This window comes from Haematobia irritans, chromosome 5, assembly GCF_050003625.1.
Source record: "Haematobia irritans isolate KBUSLIRL chromosome 5, ASM5000362v1, whole genome shotgun sequence".
Taxonomy (NCBI): domain Eukaryota; kingdom Metazoa; phylum Arthropoda; class Insecta; order Diptera; family Muscidae; genus Haematobia; species Haematobia irritans.
In genome coordinates, this window is record NC_134401.1 from 3,507,508 (window position 1) to 3,523,919 (window position 16,412).

Genomic DNA, 16,412 nt, shown 5'->3' on the forward strand with positions numbered 1-16,412 from the left:
AACTACAATCGATATTTTAATTTAAAAAAATATATATATATCCCCGAAAATAAAAATTCAAGTGATGATTGGATAAAAGTTGCGCACACCAAACAAACCATAGGGAGCCTTCACATTGTATCAATCAGTCCTTCAAATTGTAAGAACAAAGCTAAAAAATGAATAACAATCAAATTAAGCAATTTTTCATTACAATTTAAAATAAAAAAACCAAAAGAGAAATGAATAGCAATTGTTTTTTTTTAATATTTTTATATAGATGGAACTTTGAATGTGTACTTCTGATCAATCAATGTATCAAAATCATATTTTGACAAAACCATTGTCATATGAAATCAAAAATTTTTCTAACAAGATTTTCATTTCGATTTCGAGCCTCCATATTACAATGCACAAGAAACCCTTTTGTAGCATTAATCAATGAGCCCACACAAACACACCCGTAAACCATTAATGATGTAAACCAAGTTTATATTAAATCAATGGATATTTTATATGAGAATTAAAATTTAAAAAAAAAAATTAAAATGAAAGATCTAAGAACTACCTCAATAAAAAAATAAATTTGCAATAACTCCATAGCAAAAACAAAAAGATATTCAGCGAAAACCCCCCAAGTTAAGGAGTTAAGGAAATCTAAAACTACTTCAACAACAACAATATGGGAATATAAAATTTTTACTAGAATTTATTCGTAAGACACAAATTCGATAGACACCCCAAAAAGGAAACAAACCAAAACTATAGACGAAAGACAGTAAATGATATTTCATATAAATTTTCATACACACACATTCCGCTCCTTAACTCTCCCAACATGTCAGCATCTATAATATTCCATATAAAGTCAAAATGAAAAGAAACCCCCAACAAAACAAAAAGACATCTGTAGAAAGTGTATTAATTTTAGTATTAAATGTATTTAATAAAAATATTAATATAACATAATGTATTCTTATATATAATTATAACGAAAGAACAACTTAATTTAATATGTGTATGTAGTAATCATCATCATCCCAATCCACCATCAAAACAAATCAATTCCCCATTAATAAATAATATAAAAAAAAAAACAAAAAACCTGGTTTTTTAATTGTCTTCTATGTAGGTCAGATTAAGTACATTAAAAAAAGACTATTATTATAGCAAACACTGACTGCTGTGTTTCAACAGAGTTTTCTCTGTTTAAGGATTTTTGTATAACAGAATTCTGCTACTGCTACTTCCGCTGAAAAGTCTGCAGTCCAAAATATCGCCAAAAACTGAGACAGCAGAAATGCTTGGTAAAACAGCAGTTTTTGTTTCCAAAAAAGGGAATGCAGTAGCATGTCGTTTTTTCAGGAAGCATCCGTAAGCGGACATTTTTTTATTACTAAATAGCAAACAAATACCGCTATATTTATTTGCTATTTCAGCAGAGAGAAATTATAGCCGTTTCAGCTGAGGTTTCATGAAACATTTCTTTAAATAAAATTGTTTAAGTTTATTTCGACAAATTCCTCATTCCAACTTGATTTTCCCCCCAACATATGAAGTCAGAATTTGATCAATAGAAAACAGACAATCGCCATTATCATTATTAATGTCAATTTTTTAATTTTATTTCTACATTCTTAACATCCTTATGCTAATTTATTTTTAGTTTGTTAAATTTGGTGAACATATTATTTCATTATAGATACACGTAGGGATAATTTAATTATGGATATTTTCGAATGATAAGCTTACTGGTACTGCCCCTGATTTGACTGGGGCTGGCCAAAACCTGCAGCTCCTAGCACACTGGGGTCTTCAGTCGGAGGTAGGGGATTGCGGAACTGTTCGGATGAAAGTCTCGTAAATAGAATACCAACACCTTCAATCAGGGCTAAAAGGACACCACCAATAATAGCACTGCCGGCCATCGCAGGTACACCGTTTCTCGCAGCCAATATGCCACCAGTTGTAAAACCACTTATAATTGAATTCCAGGGATCCTCTTTTTTACGAAAATGTACAAGTGTGCAATCAATTGTGCTGAACATACCACCCCACACAGCGAAATTGCCCGCAATTACCGGTGATCTGGTCTTAATGGCTGATAAACTTCCCAACATTCTTCGGCTCATGCCAGAAGGGGCATTTCGGAAACCCTTTATCGCTTGAAACACACCACCGCCAATACAGCCCATAGCAAAGGCACCACCACAATCATCGACTATCCGGAAAGGGCAGGGTTCTCTGGCATATTCCTCCATTTCCTATGTAGTCTGCAACAATAGAAAACAAACTCATTAAATGTTTGCATCAGTGAATGACCACCTTATAGGACATCTTTTTAATCTATGGCAGAATACAAAAAACTTATTAAAATGTAATCATTCCACCAACAATATTGTCCCTTATCATTCAATGAATCTGAATTAATCCGTAACATAGCAAATTCGCAATGAATAAATCAGTCACATAAAACATGATCACATAGTATGCAAATATACATTTAAACCGCCAGGATTGTTATCATTATTAGACCATGATATTTCATCATTCCAATACATAATACATCCCCAACCCTTGTCGACAAGTAACAAGAATTGATTTATTCAGAACTTCCCCACCATCCATTCCCAAGAAGTTAGGACAATTGCAAGTTTGTTACATAATTTTTTAAAATTGATTCAATTTAGATTCTCATTTATCGTAATTGTATGAAGGTATTCATTGCTTACTTTGGTGATCTAGCTGGATTCCTGATTTGTATTTAAAAAGGTTTTTACAAAAAAAAATTAAGAGATTTTCTCCAACAGCACGCTTATTTCGGTCGGTATTTCTAAATCACAATAGAAAAATACATAAGATGTAAATCACAATGAGTCTTTTAGTAATGTCAATGATTGTCAGTTACTTAAATCAAAGCGTTAATACGCAAATAGGCACCGGCAGTAAACCCAAAATACAAATGGACTATACAGGCGGACAGTACTTGTCTCCAGCCATGTTTACTCCAAACTAATCTGCAATAAAGAGTCCAAATAAAACAAAATAAATATGTGTCAAGGAATCAGTCATAATGGTCTCGAATAAACGTCTTGATTTTTTTTATTATATTAACGCCGTTCAAATTTTGCCGACACGACCGACTTTAATCTCTTTCCCTAATGACCAACGTGCCCAACGTGCATTGTGAATTCCATTGTTCATATCTCAAGAGGGGGCAGGCAAAAGATAACATTTTGAAGTAACCATCCAAGAATTTGTATCCAAATTTTTGAGAGGTAGATGTAAAAATGATTGCTGCTCGGATTTTGCGTTTGACAGCCTTCAAAGGCTCCATTTTGCCAATATTACGCAATCCAAAACTCCACTACCGCAATGATTTAAGATTAGCAGGTAAATATTTAGTTAGCTAATATAATGTTTTGTGAAACGAAAATGATTTTATTACATAAAAATTGAATTTATTTGAGTTTTTGCTTTGTTTTAGCTGCTTTGAATGTCCGATATCTAAGTTCCGAAGCACAGACATCAGGATCCACAAAAATACGCAATACTGAGAAAATTATTGGGGCCCCAGACAAACATGAATTCCAAGCGGAGACCCGCATGTTATTGGATATTGTGGCGCGTTCTTTGTACTCGGAGAGTGAGGTGTTTGTGCGTGAGTTAATTTCAAATGCTAGCGATGCTTTGGAGAAATTTCGTTACACCATCCATACTGCTGGTGAGGCTGAAAAGGATTTCGAAGGTACTGACCGTCCCTTGGAAATACGGATAGCCACTGATAAGCCAAATATGCAGGTAATTATAATAAATTATAGCTCATCAATATTATATTGAGTATTTTTTTTTAACTGCAGCTCATTATACAAGATACCGGTATTGGAATGAATCGTGAAGAACTTATTAACAATTTGGGTACTATCGCAAGAAGTGGATCCAAGAAATTCATTGAACAAATACGTGAGCAAAGTTCCTCTAGTGAAAACTCTTCCAATATCATTGGTCAATTTGGTGTGGGATTCTATTCTGCTTTTATGGTGGCTGATAAGGTCGAAGTTTACACACGGTCGTCTAAAGCAAATTCGCCAGGATTGTGCTGGTCCACTGATGGTTCTGGCAGCTATGAGATTCAGGAGGCCGAAGGTGTGGAATTAGGAACAAAAATTGTTATACATCTTAAGCCGGAATGTCGCGAATATGCTGATGAGGATCGCATTATGGCAGTAATCAAGAAATACAGCAACTTTGTTGGATCACCCATATATCTGAATGGTCAAAAGGCCAATGATATACAACCACTGTGGTTAATGGACCCAAAAGATGTTAGCAAAGAGCAACATGATGAATTCTATCGCTTCATTGGCAATACCTTCGATACACCCCGTTTTGTGTTGCATTACAAGGTAATAGCTGTCTACAATGCTTTAAACCACATTTCTCATTAGAATTCAGTTGCATTTTAGACCGACGTCCCACTAAGCATTCGAGCTTTATTATACTTCCCCGAAGGCAAACCGGGTCTATTCGAAATGACTCGAGATGGTGATGTTGGTGTGGCTCTGTATACTCGCAAGGTTTTAATCCAATCTAAAACTGCAAACTTGGTTCCAAAATGGTTGCGCTTTGTTAAAGGCGTAGTTGACTCTGAAGATATTCCTCTTAATTTAAGTAGAGAACTTTTGCAAAATAGTGGACTTATTAAGTAACTAATTACGACAAACCTCAAAAGTTTTAACGCTAAATACTTTGTTTAATTTTTAAAGGAAACTATCTACAGTGTTAACTAGCAGAATTTTACGTTTCTTAATTGACAAATCCAAAAAGGAACCCGCCGAATACGAGGCCTTCTACAAAGACTATGGTCTGTTCCTCAAGGAGGGAATTGTTACCTCACATGATCAAAATGAAAAGGAGGATATTGCCAAATTATTGCGTTTTGAGTCATCAAAGAACAAAGAGGGTAATCGTATATCCCTAGAGGACTACACAAAAAATGTTGGCGAACAAAAAGACATTTACTATTTGGCTGCTCCGAATCGAGTTCTGGCCGAGAGCTCTCCATACTATGAAAGCTTGAAAAAACGGGACGTTGAAGTCCTATTTTGTTATGAACCCTATGATGAATTGGTACTCATGCAATTGGGCATGTTTAAAAGCAAGAACTTGGTTTCGGTGGAAAAGGAAATGCGCAGGGATAGCAGTTCCGATTCTACGGTCGATTATGGTGAGGGAAGCCTATTAAGATCTCAAATAGACGATTTGCTGCCATGGATCAAAGAGAAACTCAATGGAAAAGTTGCTAATGTAAAAGTGACTACCAGACTGGATAGTCATCCTTGTGTAGTAACAGTAGAAGAAATGGCTGCAGCTCGTCACTTTATAAAAACACAAAGTCATCAACTTCCAGAGGAAAATCGTTATGCTCTTTTGCAACCCCAACTAGAAATAAATCCAAAGTAAGATGCGCGAAATATATACAAATATAAATTTTAATCTACCGAATATTTCAGGCATGAGATTATTAAGAAATTGTTTGCACTCAAAACAAGCGACCAGGAATTAGCCGATCTCTTGGTACAACAGCTATTCATTAATGCTATGGTAGGAGCTGGACTTGCCGAAGATCCCCGCACTTTGTTGACAACTATGAATGCTCTGTTAACGAAAGCTTTAGAAAAATGTTGAAAATTCCTTTAGAATAAAAAAAAAATCCAATATATGTTTAAGTACCAAAAATTTACTATAAGCAAAACAAAAATCATTTAAATATAATTAAAATCAAATTTGTTACAATTATACGTTTATGTAAAATCTATCAGGTTTGGCGTATTTGTTGTAGTTACTGAAGAATTGTATATGACGTCAATATCAGAATATAATTACGGTCTGTCCGATATTATTGTAAATTTTAGACTATGACGAAAAATCTACTATAATTCCAAAGTTAATTAAATAGGAAAAAACATAGACGACATGTGTAATTTAGCTTTTATATTCTGGTGTTAACCATTGCGGGGACGTCGTAATCAATTTTATTCCTAAGAAAGGATTTTTGGAGGAACCCCTTACAACTCCTTCAATAATAGTTCTTTTTCCTTATAATAGAAATTAATTTGAATTCAATATTGCCTTCCAAGGTACACTTATAATATAAATTTTATTTATCATATGTAACGAAGCCTTACAAAGGCTGTATACAGTTACTAAAATCAAAATTTCAAAAACTACTTCAACATATAATAATAAGTGTACCCTGATTGCTTACAATTGAGGTTTTCTAAATTCAAAAACTTGCATAGGGGCCTTCTGAATCCATTTTTTTTTAATTGTTTTCTTATACGCAATATAACCGCGATAGTTTACGAATTCTCATGCTTTTCTACATAAACTTCATGCTAGTTAAAAATTTTTTTTTTTTTTTATGTAGATTCATAAGTCTTTGTAATTTAAATTACTCTGAATCAATTTCGATTTGAATTGACCAATGCTTAAGGCTTCTTTTTTAGAGATTTAGGGTAAAAAACGGATATGTTTTAAACTAAATTTCAATTTTGCAAGAAATTGCTACATTAAATTATTCGTTTTCTTCAAATTTCAACAGTTATATTTTAATTGCTGAATTCGAGGGAAAGGCATTTTTCCTGTAGACTAGATGGTCGACGTTTTCCCATTAGCAATGAAATGATACTAATATTCGAATATCGCCCGGAATGGCTCGTGAACACTTTAACACGACGCAGTTTTAATACCAAAACATATGATTCTATGTATATGACCATATGATACCGACACATGATGGCAATAAGGCCACTGTATTGATAAGATAATATGATATTAATGATGATTGCACTGGAAGATAGCTTCATAATCTTGTTAGCATACATGTGTAGATTAATAATAGCAAAAACAAATATGTATTCCAATACAAATACTGATTTGTTATATTTTGGGTATTTTCTACTGGCATAATAATAATAAAACACGTGACTCTTTACTTTAATTTGATTCGATCGTGACTTCGTTAGCTTTTAATATAGGTACAACAAATTTTGGGAGAAAAGAATTTGTATATCTAACTAAGAAGAGATTAAATTCTAAAACTTCTCAGAAATAGTAATTGGTAGATATTTTAAAAAATATGCCATTTGTATTAAGAAAATATTTCATTCAGCAAAAATGTTTCATTTTTTATTTAGCTATTTTAAAAGTTCCTATGTAAATGCAACTTGTATGTCATTTTGTAAGGGCAGACACGTTAACAAAAAGGCCTTAGTTTGCTTGAAATTTATACCATTACAAGCTTAGTGAACATTTGAATTTAATGCAAACCTTTTATGGTTGTGAGGCAAACATTTTTTTAATTTTAATATTTTACTTTGGATTTCATTTGCAAAAAGCATAGTAGAACGTTGCCCTATCATTGAATATAATCGAGCGATTCAGAAACTATAATATAATAAAGGCCTATGCTATGATATCGTACATTTTTATAATTGTTCCACCGGTTTATATGAAAAAAGCCATTTTTTTAAATCTTCTACGTTATTGAAGAAATAAAGATTATTACATTAGTTAATTTTAATAATCAACGGAGTTTTCGACATATATGTTACGAAGATCTTAGAGATCTTAAAGAACATATCGAATATTTGTATGAAAGAAAATAATCGAATAGAAAATAAAATCACCCAAACATAACACCAAATTTTTGAATTAATTTACAATTTTTATTTTGCTACCAATATATAGTCCTACAAGGCTCGGTTTGATTAAAGTTAAATGGAATGAATTGAATATGAGGAAATGAAATGTGTTTTGTGATTTTCTTATTGTGATCCAAATTAAAAAGAAATAAAATATATGCTAAAAACCTGATATATATCAGGTTTTTAGCATATGTTTTATTTCTTTTCTTAATCACAGCACCAGAAATAAGTTTCTTTCTATTTCGACTTATTATTGAAAGTTTCACAAAAATCAAGCATATTTGAATTCAACACAATTCCAAATGTTTAAAAAGAATTGTTGCCACAGCTTGTTTCTTATAGCAAAACGACTTTTATCATTACGTTTGTGCTATACGTTGTCACTAACATTCTTAATAATTTCTTCAATGACATTTAAATAAAAAGTATGGTAAAACTACCGATGAAAAGTCATATGACTACTCTCTTTGTTAGAAAGAAACGACGATAGAATCCAAGTGAGACCGAAAATTACTTTGCAATAAATTTCGACTTGATTTTCTCAGTCGCAAGCAAAACCAGCAACTCCAACCAGTTCCAAAATAACCGAAGAAGGAAGGCCAAAAGCGCAAGTTTTTGACAACACACATTAAGTAACAAATTTATTTTGTCAAGTGAGTGGAAAATAAAATTATACTTATCAAGAAAAAAACATGCAAAAAAATACAACGCTCCAATAACAGAATTGCACAAAACTAAAACATTTGCGCCCAACTTTGCCAGTAATTACGGAAGAATTATAACAAAACGGTATATGGGACAAAGGCTTGAAAAAAAAACTATTGTCACGAGTCTGAAAATTTTGAATTCCACCACGTTCCGAAAACAATGGACACTTCATAATTAAAAAAATAGCTTAAATTTTTTGTGGTCCAGTAACCAGTGTTACCTAGTTCCTTAATTGACACAATACTACATTTTGTCTTATATCTCTTGAGTTTCGGATTTCTCAAAACAAGTGATAGTGTCATGGAAAAAAGCATATCTATTGTTTAAAAATATGGAAATTTTCAAGAAAAAATATCTTATTAGATGTCGAAATGTATCCAAACTAGTGTCATATGACTACCCTAAACAGGTGGTAACTGTTTTACGAATACATAAAAATGTATTGCCAAACGACTTGGCTTGGATTCGGCACATTGAACGAGACTTGGAAACCCTGCAATGAATGAGTTTACAATTCTCTCATCTCACACATATTCCTACATTGCCAGATTTTTGCAAAGCTTAAATTCTTGTTAAATTTAAAACAATGGTTTTTTATTAATTCCGTTTGTGTTTATAATTAACCATCTTATGTATTTTACTAAAATTTAAATTTGTAATATTATTGAGCGCACGATAATTATCTTATCAGAAAAAATTGCAAATCGGGTCTCTCGCCCCCTTCCTACATGTTGTGTGAGTATGTGTAAATGAATGACAACGTCACATTTTCATTTGTGCTCGCCTTTCAGTTTTCAGTTAGTCAGCAACCGTCAAAGAGAATACTCGCAGCTAGTGCTCTGAAAGTGAAGGCGCAATTGTTTTGTGAAGTGCAAATAAAAAAGTTATAAAAGTAAAGAAAAAAAAGAAAGCTCTTTGGCTACTAAAAAACAATCGTACAAAACTAATAATTACACAAGTAGTAAATTCAAGTTTAAATACCAGCTATTTTCTTTTTGTAGAAATCCTCTTAATTTAAACACACACACACATTAAAAATGGCAGATTCAGGAAGCGATAATCCTATCTACGGACCCTTCTTCGGTGTTATGGGAGCCGCCTCAGCTATCATTTTCAGTGGTGAGTAATCAATTAATTCTTAAACGGGGAACAAAGAAATGTATCTCTTCTCCATGGAACACAGCTTTGGAATCGAAAATCTTAGGAAAAAAAGTGAATTTTTTGTAAGAAATTCCTAGGGAGGCACATTGGAAAAACACCAAAAACAATTTTGGGTGGAAGGAGGAAGAAAATCATGTAGCCACTATGTACTGAATATAGAAGATTTCTATGGCACTGAGAATGGGAGAGAGTGCAAAGTGAAAAAATTCAATACATACGCATATTTACGAATTACGGCCACCACGAAAAGTATAATAAATGAAATGGAAAAAATGCTAGCGAAAATGATAGAACAATATATCAAAAAAAGAACACATCCATCCAGTTAGATACGCAAAGAAAATTATTTAGAAATTTGTATTCCTAAAACAAAATTAGAAATATTCTCTTATGCAAATTCTCTTGCGTAAAACTTTCCATACGAAAAAATACGAAGAGAATAGTCTCAAGAGAGAGAGAGTTTACGTATTTCCATAATCATTTGTAGGTTAAATTTAACCTTCATCTTGGTGGGGAATTTTCTTTTCTAGTCACAAGACTTGGCTTACAAAGTAGTGTTGCCAACTACCAAAAAATGTGTGCAGTGATTTTATGTTCTCTATCTGATGTTAGATGTACGGTAAAGAAGTTTCATGTGAGTCCCTACCGTGGATATCGGAAATCAATCACATGCCTGTGTTTTACCTCTATATCTCTCGTTAGTTGCTCACATACTATCACATGTTTAACCATTTCCCATTTCGACAGATAAGATAGCAACTCGAGTTAGCTGCGACCACTTTGTTTAAAGTTTAATGTAATTCTTCATTTGAATTCCAGACTCTTCTGTATTTGTTTTTATAATGCATTTGTGTCGTTGCTTGAGTCATCGTCATTCTCGTCTTGAATTTTTTTTTTCAATATTCGTAGGGCGTATTTCATGAAATATATCAAATAATTTGTAAATTTATTTTCATTTAATAATTGATTTTGTTTCATCGTATTTTTGCCATTATATGTCTCTAAAGTGCGCAAACTCCATTTTAATATATATGCTTTTGTAGTTGCTGTTGCAAAGGAATATGAGGAAATAAGGTTGACTACTATGTTTATATGTATACATGGAATTATATGGTTGTGCGATTGTATATTGCGACCATAGAGATGTACCATTTATCCAAAAAATGTAAAATGTACGGGTAGTATACTTGTAAAAGAAACAAAAATATGTAGAGGAAAATGTCATTGTAAAACCCACACACACCACCCACCGAAAGAAAAAGCCAGCATCGATATTGTTATCAATGAAGTAAAAAACAATAAGAACATGACGATCTTAAAGTAGAATACAAAATGAGTTCCAAAAACAATTGTTCAGGTCATTATCATCATTTGTAATTCCACACCAGCAAGTGTTTATTGCTATAATGCATTTTGGTTTTTTTTTTTTTAAATAATTCGTTTGGCTTTACAAATGGTAGTTATAAACAATAGCAAGATGACGATTTTACGCGTAATCACATGACTGCTATTGGTGTATGTTTTTCGTCATAACCTTCTGCTTGGGAGGAGGGGGGGGGATACATGCTCCCCGCCCCTAGTCTTAACTGTTGACGAGAATTGAGAGTATTGTTAATATGAAATCATATTACTCTCCCACCAGTCCATTAGCATTGAACATTTTCAATTTATTGAATTTATACATTCAATCGGCGCTCACACACAAACACCACATTCATTTAAGCTGGAAACACTTTTATTCATTGCAATTAAAACTGGTTTTAGACTTTTTCTCTTCTCTCTCTCTCGCTATGATCGAAATATTTCCCTCTTCATACTTCTCTATTTAACTTTGCGTAATACTAAAGCAAATAATTTTTTTTCGTCTTTTCTATAACGGGCTCCGAATTTTATTCACATTTTCTCTAGTATTCTTATCATATCCATCATATTTGTTTAAATGCGGTCATGTGCTCCATTTGATAACTTCTTTTCTGCTGGCCCATAATCAGAATTTGCTTTTGTCAAAACCCCCTCTACTCTCTTGTACGTTGGCCTCATACGTTTGCTGGTTAATAATATTCACGTTATCAACTGTTAACTTAATCTTAGTTGTAGCTGTGAATATGAAGCTTTTTCTTTATTAAATTGTATGGATATCAAGCTTTTTAAAATATCACATGACCCATGTTTAAAATTCACAAATATAAACGTAAAAAAATTAAATTACAAATTCTTGATTTGAAATGTCTGTAACATTTAAAAATTGAATGTAGTCCTCCAATAATCTGGACGTTTGTTTATGCTTCTCTAAGATTTAAAATTTCTGTCAAACAAGTTATTTAATAGGCATTTGAACTCGTAAGCCTTGAATATTTGTTAGCAATACTTTAAATTCGTACATTGAATTTTTAATAGACTATATAATAGAATGGGATTATAGACTATGCTATAATGGGATTTTGCTAGGACTTTATTTTTTTCATTATTTTTATTCACGAATCAATAATGAGCTTGAAAGAATTTTTATAGATGTAAGCAAGTCTGTAAAGATTGTATGCAGTTTTTCTTCAGCCATAATTTTAACTCTCGACCCGATATTACCCACAATACTATCTTTCCATTCCATTCATATACGAATTTTCCATTCATTCTCATACCATACCATAATAAGATATTATAAAGCTTCAGTATATCAGTACAAATTGAAGACTCTATATACAAAAAATATTTTAAACAAGGAATTGCAGTCTTTGTGTCGACCCGGCTATTTAGGACAAATCGCTGTTTGGGCTCGATGTATATTACGTAGATCAAACTTTTGAGGAAACATTAGAATTGAGCGCAATTGGAGATTATGTGTTCATCTTACTACAAAGCTGAAAAAAATGTCACGTCGCATCTTTTAATAAAAATTAATTAATATACATGTTTTTCTTACAGCTTTGGGAGCCGCCTATGGAACAGCTAAATCAGGTACTGGTATTGCGGCTATGTCCGTCATGAGACCAGAATTGATTATGAAATCCATCATTCCCGTTGTCATGGCTGGTATTATTGCCATTTACGGTTTGGTCGTAGCTGTCCTTATTGCCGGTGCTCTAGAAGAACCCTCAAAATACTCCCTTTACAAGTAAGTTTTTAAAAGTCTATACACCGTATGTGTGTAATATTATTCATTTCTTTTCTTTTTGCAAACAAAAATAGGGGTTTCATTCATTTGGGTGCTGGTTTGGCTGTAGGTTTCTCAGGCTTAGCGGCAGGTTTTGCGATCGGTATTGTTGGTGATGCCGGTGTCAGAGGCACAGCTCAACAACCTCGTCTCTTCGTCGGTATGATCTTGATTCTTATTTTCGCTGAAGTATTGGGTCTGTACGGTCTCATTGTTGCCATCTACTTGTACACCAAATAAATTATTCAACACTGCAACAATAACAATAAGAACAAAAACCACAACAATAATAAAAAACAACAACCATCAACAAACAACATCTCGTCAATGTCAATATTCTGATTATTATAAAACGCAACAACTTGTTGTTAAAGCAACAAATTACAACAACAGCAATAAAAAAGTAGCAGTAACAGCGCCGACACCAACAACATTTACTTGCTGAAAATTGGACATAAATCACACCTGACCACATCTCTCTGCCGAAATAAAAAAAAAACAGTAAGCGTAAAACAAAGTTATCCGATGACGTTGTATTCTCTTAATAAGATCTTGATTTGTTAAATATGGAAATCTTCATTGCAAATGGATTTACTATAGAATGTGACACAAAGTCACAGTGTTAGTTGAGTGAAACACACAAAAAAGTATTTGTACAAATTATAGCGAAAAGAAACGTTCAACCAAACCAAATGTTTTATTTAAACAAACATCATCAAAATCATCCACTCTCGGTTAATCAATCAATACAATTTGTATATATAGAATAGATTGATTGATTCGAGTTGAAAGCGAGCAATAAGCAGTAATACTACTAAAATTGTTTGTAAGAGACCATCGAACTATGGTGATATACAACGGGTACGTGATTACTTGGGGTCTCTGTGAATGTTGAAGGTGCCTGCACGGCTGTTCTTATTCGACTTTCGATTTGTTGTTGCAGTTTTTCTATAGGGAATAGTAGATAGATTGTTGTTTTTTTCTTTTGAATTGGCCTTTTTCTTATTTGGTAAAAATATTTTTAATTATTAGTTATATTTAGTTTTTGCGTTATCTTATGTTATTGTTTTTATTGTTTTTTTCGTCATAATTCTAATTTAATTTAAAGAGAAAATTTAAGACACACACATTTGGTTTGTTAATTTTTCAGAACTGGTAGAGAAATTTAAATATAATTTTGGGAAAATATTTTGACTATCCCCTCCCCTCCGCCCCCGTTACTCATATTTTTTTGAGGCAACAGCAACAAATTTCAAATTCACTTACACTCAACACAAAATAATTATTAAATATAATATATACAAAATAATGTAATTTAAAATGAAACAAACCATTTCACATCATATAAATACTTAATGTTAAAGAAGTTTAGTGAGAAAAACCACCAGTATAAAACAACAACTTATACAATAATATACTTAAAGAACAACCAACCATAATAATAACAACAACAAAAAAGAAAACGACAAAGAGAGAGTACCCAAAAGCAAGAACATCGCAATAGGGAGTTACCCATGGGACACTTATCGGCTAAAGAAGATATTCATTGGATACCATTTAACACCATTGGGTCCAATACTAACACGTGATTCAGGGCTTTTAAAACACCTTATCAATAACGCCCTCCTTTAGAAGAGAGGAGGCCGATATTTTCTGACTGGCAGTGATAGAAATATCTTAGCGTAGATAAGTGTCTATGGGTTTGCATTAGAAAGAAAGGTTTTTATCAAGCCATTAATTAGGTTTTAGTTAAATATTTTAAACAAATAAAAATTTAGACTGTTACAAGGAGGATTCTTATTTTAAGAAACTTACACAATCACATACATTTAGTAGTATATTATGTATACCACTCATACGCGCCAGACCAACCCGGTTCTTTGCGAAAACAGATTTTTATTTCAAACAAATATTTAATTGAAACCTTGCTAAGTTGATATAATTGATTACCAGTTTGTTTGGATATTTTTATTTTTAAAATTGAATGCAAACTGTGCTAATCATTCCTGCGAAACACACACACACACAACCAACAACCATTTATATATAATAAAATAAGTCCTATATATTTTTATGTTTAATTATTGTTCAATTCTAAGAATAATATATTGACTATAATAATAATGAATAATTATATGATTATTTTCATTTTGTGATAAGCTAAAAACAAACAAACTTATGGTATTTATATTATATATATTCACAATACATATTATAACATATGCATATACAAACGAACGAAGAAAGAGAATGGCGAAAGTTAACGCGCATCGAGACGCATCTAAGAGAGAGACCTTTATCAACCCAATTCTCTCTCTCTTACAAAATCTGATCGCCACAGTTGGTCCGAAGAAGAAGTAGAAACAACAGAAGACTACTACTACGATTATTGATTACTACACACTTGTTTTTGTGGCTGTTAAACGGTGGTGATCGCGAACACGTTTCGACCACGACGACGACATTGTCAAAACGACAAATTATTAACTTTTTCTTTTCTCTTTCGATGTTTTCTTTTTTGCCACCACCACAACAATCCTCATTGATTCTTTCTTTGTTATGTATAGATATGCAATCAAACTAAAAAAAAATATAATAAAATTATATATGTATATGTATTATGTATAATGTAATGTACAATTCATAACAAACAAAAGTAACAACAAATTGTAGTAGCAAATTATATAAAACATAAAACTAAAGAAAATGTTATGTAGCGAGAGAAGAACGTGAAGAAACAAAAGAAGAGAGAAAATGAAACAAAAAATCCTTTACAAAAAAATCGTAAAAATACCCCCGCAACACACACACTCAAATATTAATTAGAAATTATTTGTATTCACGCCAGAGAAATGATAACCTTAAACATTTTCTGTTTTTTTAAATTCCTACGGCAATGCAATGGTTGACAGTTCCAAATATCCAGGGCATTAAACTTCTGGGCCCTTGTTCGCCAAGACATTTATGATGCTGAAATGTGGAGGTGTTCAAGCTGCTAATCGAAGTATTTTGTCTTTTTGTGAACTCAAAAACCATATTGCCGTAATCCCCATCGAAATTTAAAATGTTTATTGTTTTTATTTCCTTTATTCGGTAATGACAACCATAAAGAAGCCAATCTTCCATCCTTTCTTGAGGCATTTTAAGAGCGAGAAATATTAACTATGCTATAAGATCAGCAAAAGAGAATGTAATAAAATTGTAATTTCTAATTTCCAACAAAAAAACTGATGTCTTTTATTTTATTATTTATAATGCTTATGGCTTTCCTCTAGGAATTAAATTGTTCACTTAATCGGTTCGATATGTGGTTTGGTCCAAATGAATGTGGGATGAATCATGAAAGAAAAATTTGGTTAGATGGTGTCTATCAAGTCTACTGTGGAATTAGAAAAATGTAAAGTGGTTGTTTGATTCTGTAAAATATTCCTTGTGATTGAGCTAAACATATAATTGGGCAGCACTCAGTCATAAGAGAGAACTTCACTACCTGTGGTACCTTAATGGACTGAATAGTCCAAGAGAGTCTCAAATAACCTGACCTTCTGTAAAATATGGGGGAATGGGAAAGCCCAATACTCCCATGTTGTAGAACGTGCCATACACTACTCTAAAAGGTAACCAAATTAGGGAGTTAGATACTTCTGAACCCTCTTCAAATGGTAACAACTACAACTCGCTCGTTTACAAGTTATATATAAAAC

The 16,412-nt window shown here is 32.5% G+C and overlaps 3 protein-coding genes across 5 annotated transcripts; 2 read left to right on the top strand and 1 right to left on the bottom strand.

Moving 5' to 3' along the window:
• Window positions 1-1,573: 1,573 nt before the first annotated feature.
• Window positions 1,574-2,925, bottom strand: LOC142237855 (mitochondrial import inner membrane translocase subunit Tim17-B-like). The gene is made up of 3 exons (XM_075309301.1): window positions 2,888-2,925; window positions 2,712-2,812; window positions 1,574-2,252 (listed from the first exon to the last, which is right to left on the bottom strand). The coding sequence occupies exon 3, from the start codon at window positions 2,238-2,240 to the stop codon at window positions 1,728-1,730; it is 513 nt and encodes a 170-aa protein (XP_075165416.1). The 5' UTR covers window positions 2,241-2,252; window positions 2,712-2,812; window positions 2,888-2,925; the 3' UTR covers window positions 1,574-1,727.
• A 164-nt stretch (window positions 2,926-3,089) lies between these two features.
• On the top strand, window positions 3,090-5,775 carry Trap1 (TNF receptor associated protein 1). Its single transcript, XM_075309300.1, has 6 exons — window positions 3,090-3,372; window positions 3,467-3,780; window positions 3,840-4,385; window positions 4,446-4,684; window positions 4,746-5,438; window positions 5,493-5,775. Exons 1-6 carry the CDS (start codon window positions 3,270-3,272, stop codon window positions 5,665-5,667), a joined length of 2,070 nt encoding a protein of 689 aa, XP_075165415.1. The 5' UTR covers window positions 3,090-3,269; the 3' UTR covers window positions 5,668-5,775.
• Window positions 5,776-8,181: 2,406 nt separating this feature from the next.
• On the top strand, window positions 8,182-15,935 carry Vha16-1 (Vacuolar H[+] ATPase 16kD subunit 1). 3 transcript variants are annotated; one of them, XM_075309305.1, is made up of 4 exons: window positions 8,182-8,341; window positions 9,398-9,515; window positions 12,480-12,669; window positions 12,744-15,935. In XM_075309305.1, the coding sequence occupies exons 2-4, from the start codon at window positions 9,434-9,436 to the stop codon at window positions 12,946-12,948; spliced, it is 477 nt and encodes a 158-aa protein (XP_075165420.1). In that variant the 5' UTR covers window positions 8,182-8,341; window positions 9,398-9,433; the 3' UTR covers window positions 12,949-15,935. The 3 variants fall into 3 exon arrangements, with proteins under 3 accessions (XP_075165420.1, XP_075165421.1, XP_075165422.1); XM_075309306.1 differs by lacking the exon at window positions 8,182-8,341 and adding an exon at window positions 9,188-9,288; XM_075309307.1 differs by lacking the exon at window positions 8,182-8,341 and adding an exon at window positions 9,313-9,331.
• The last annotated feature ends 477 nt before the right edge of the window (window positions 15,936-16,412 follow it).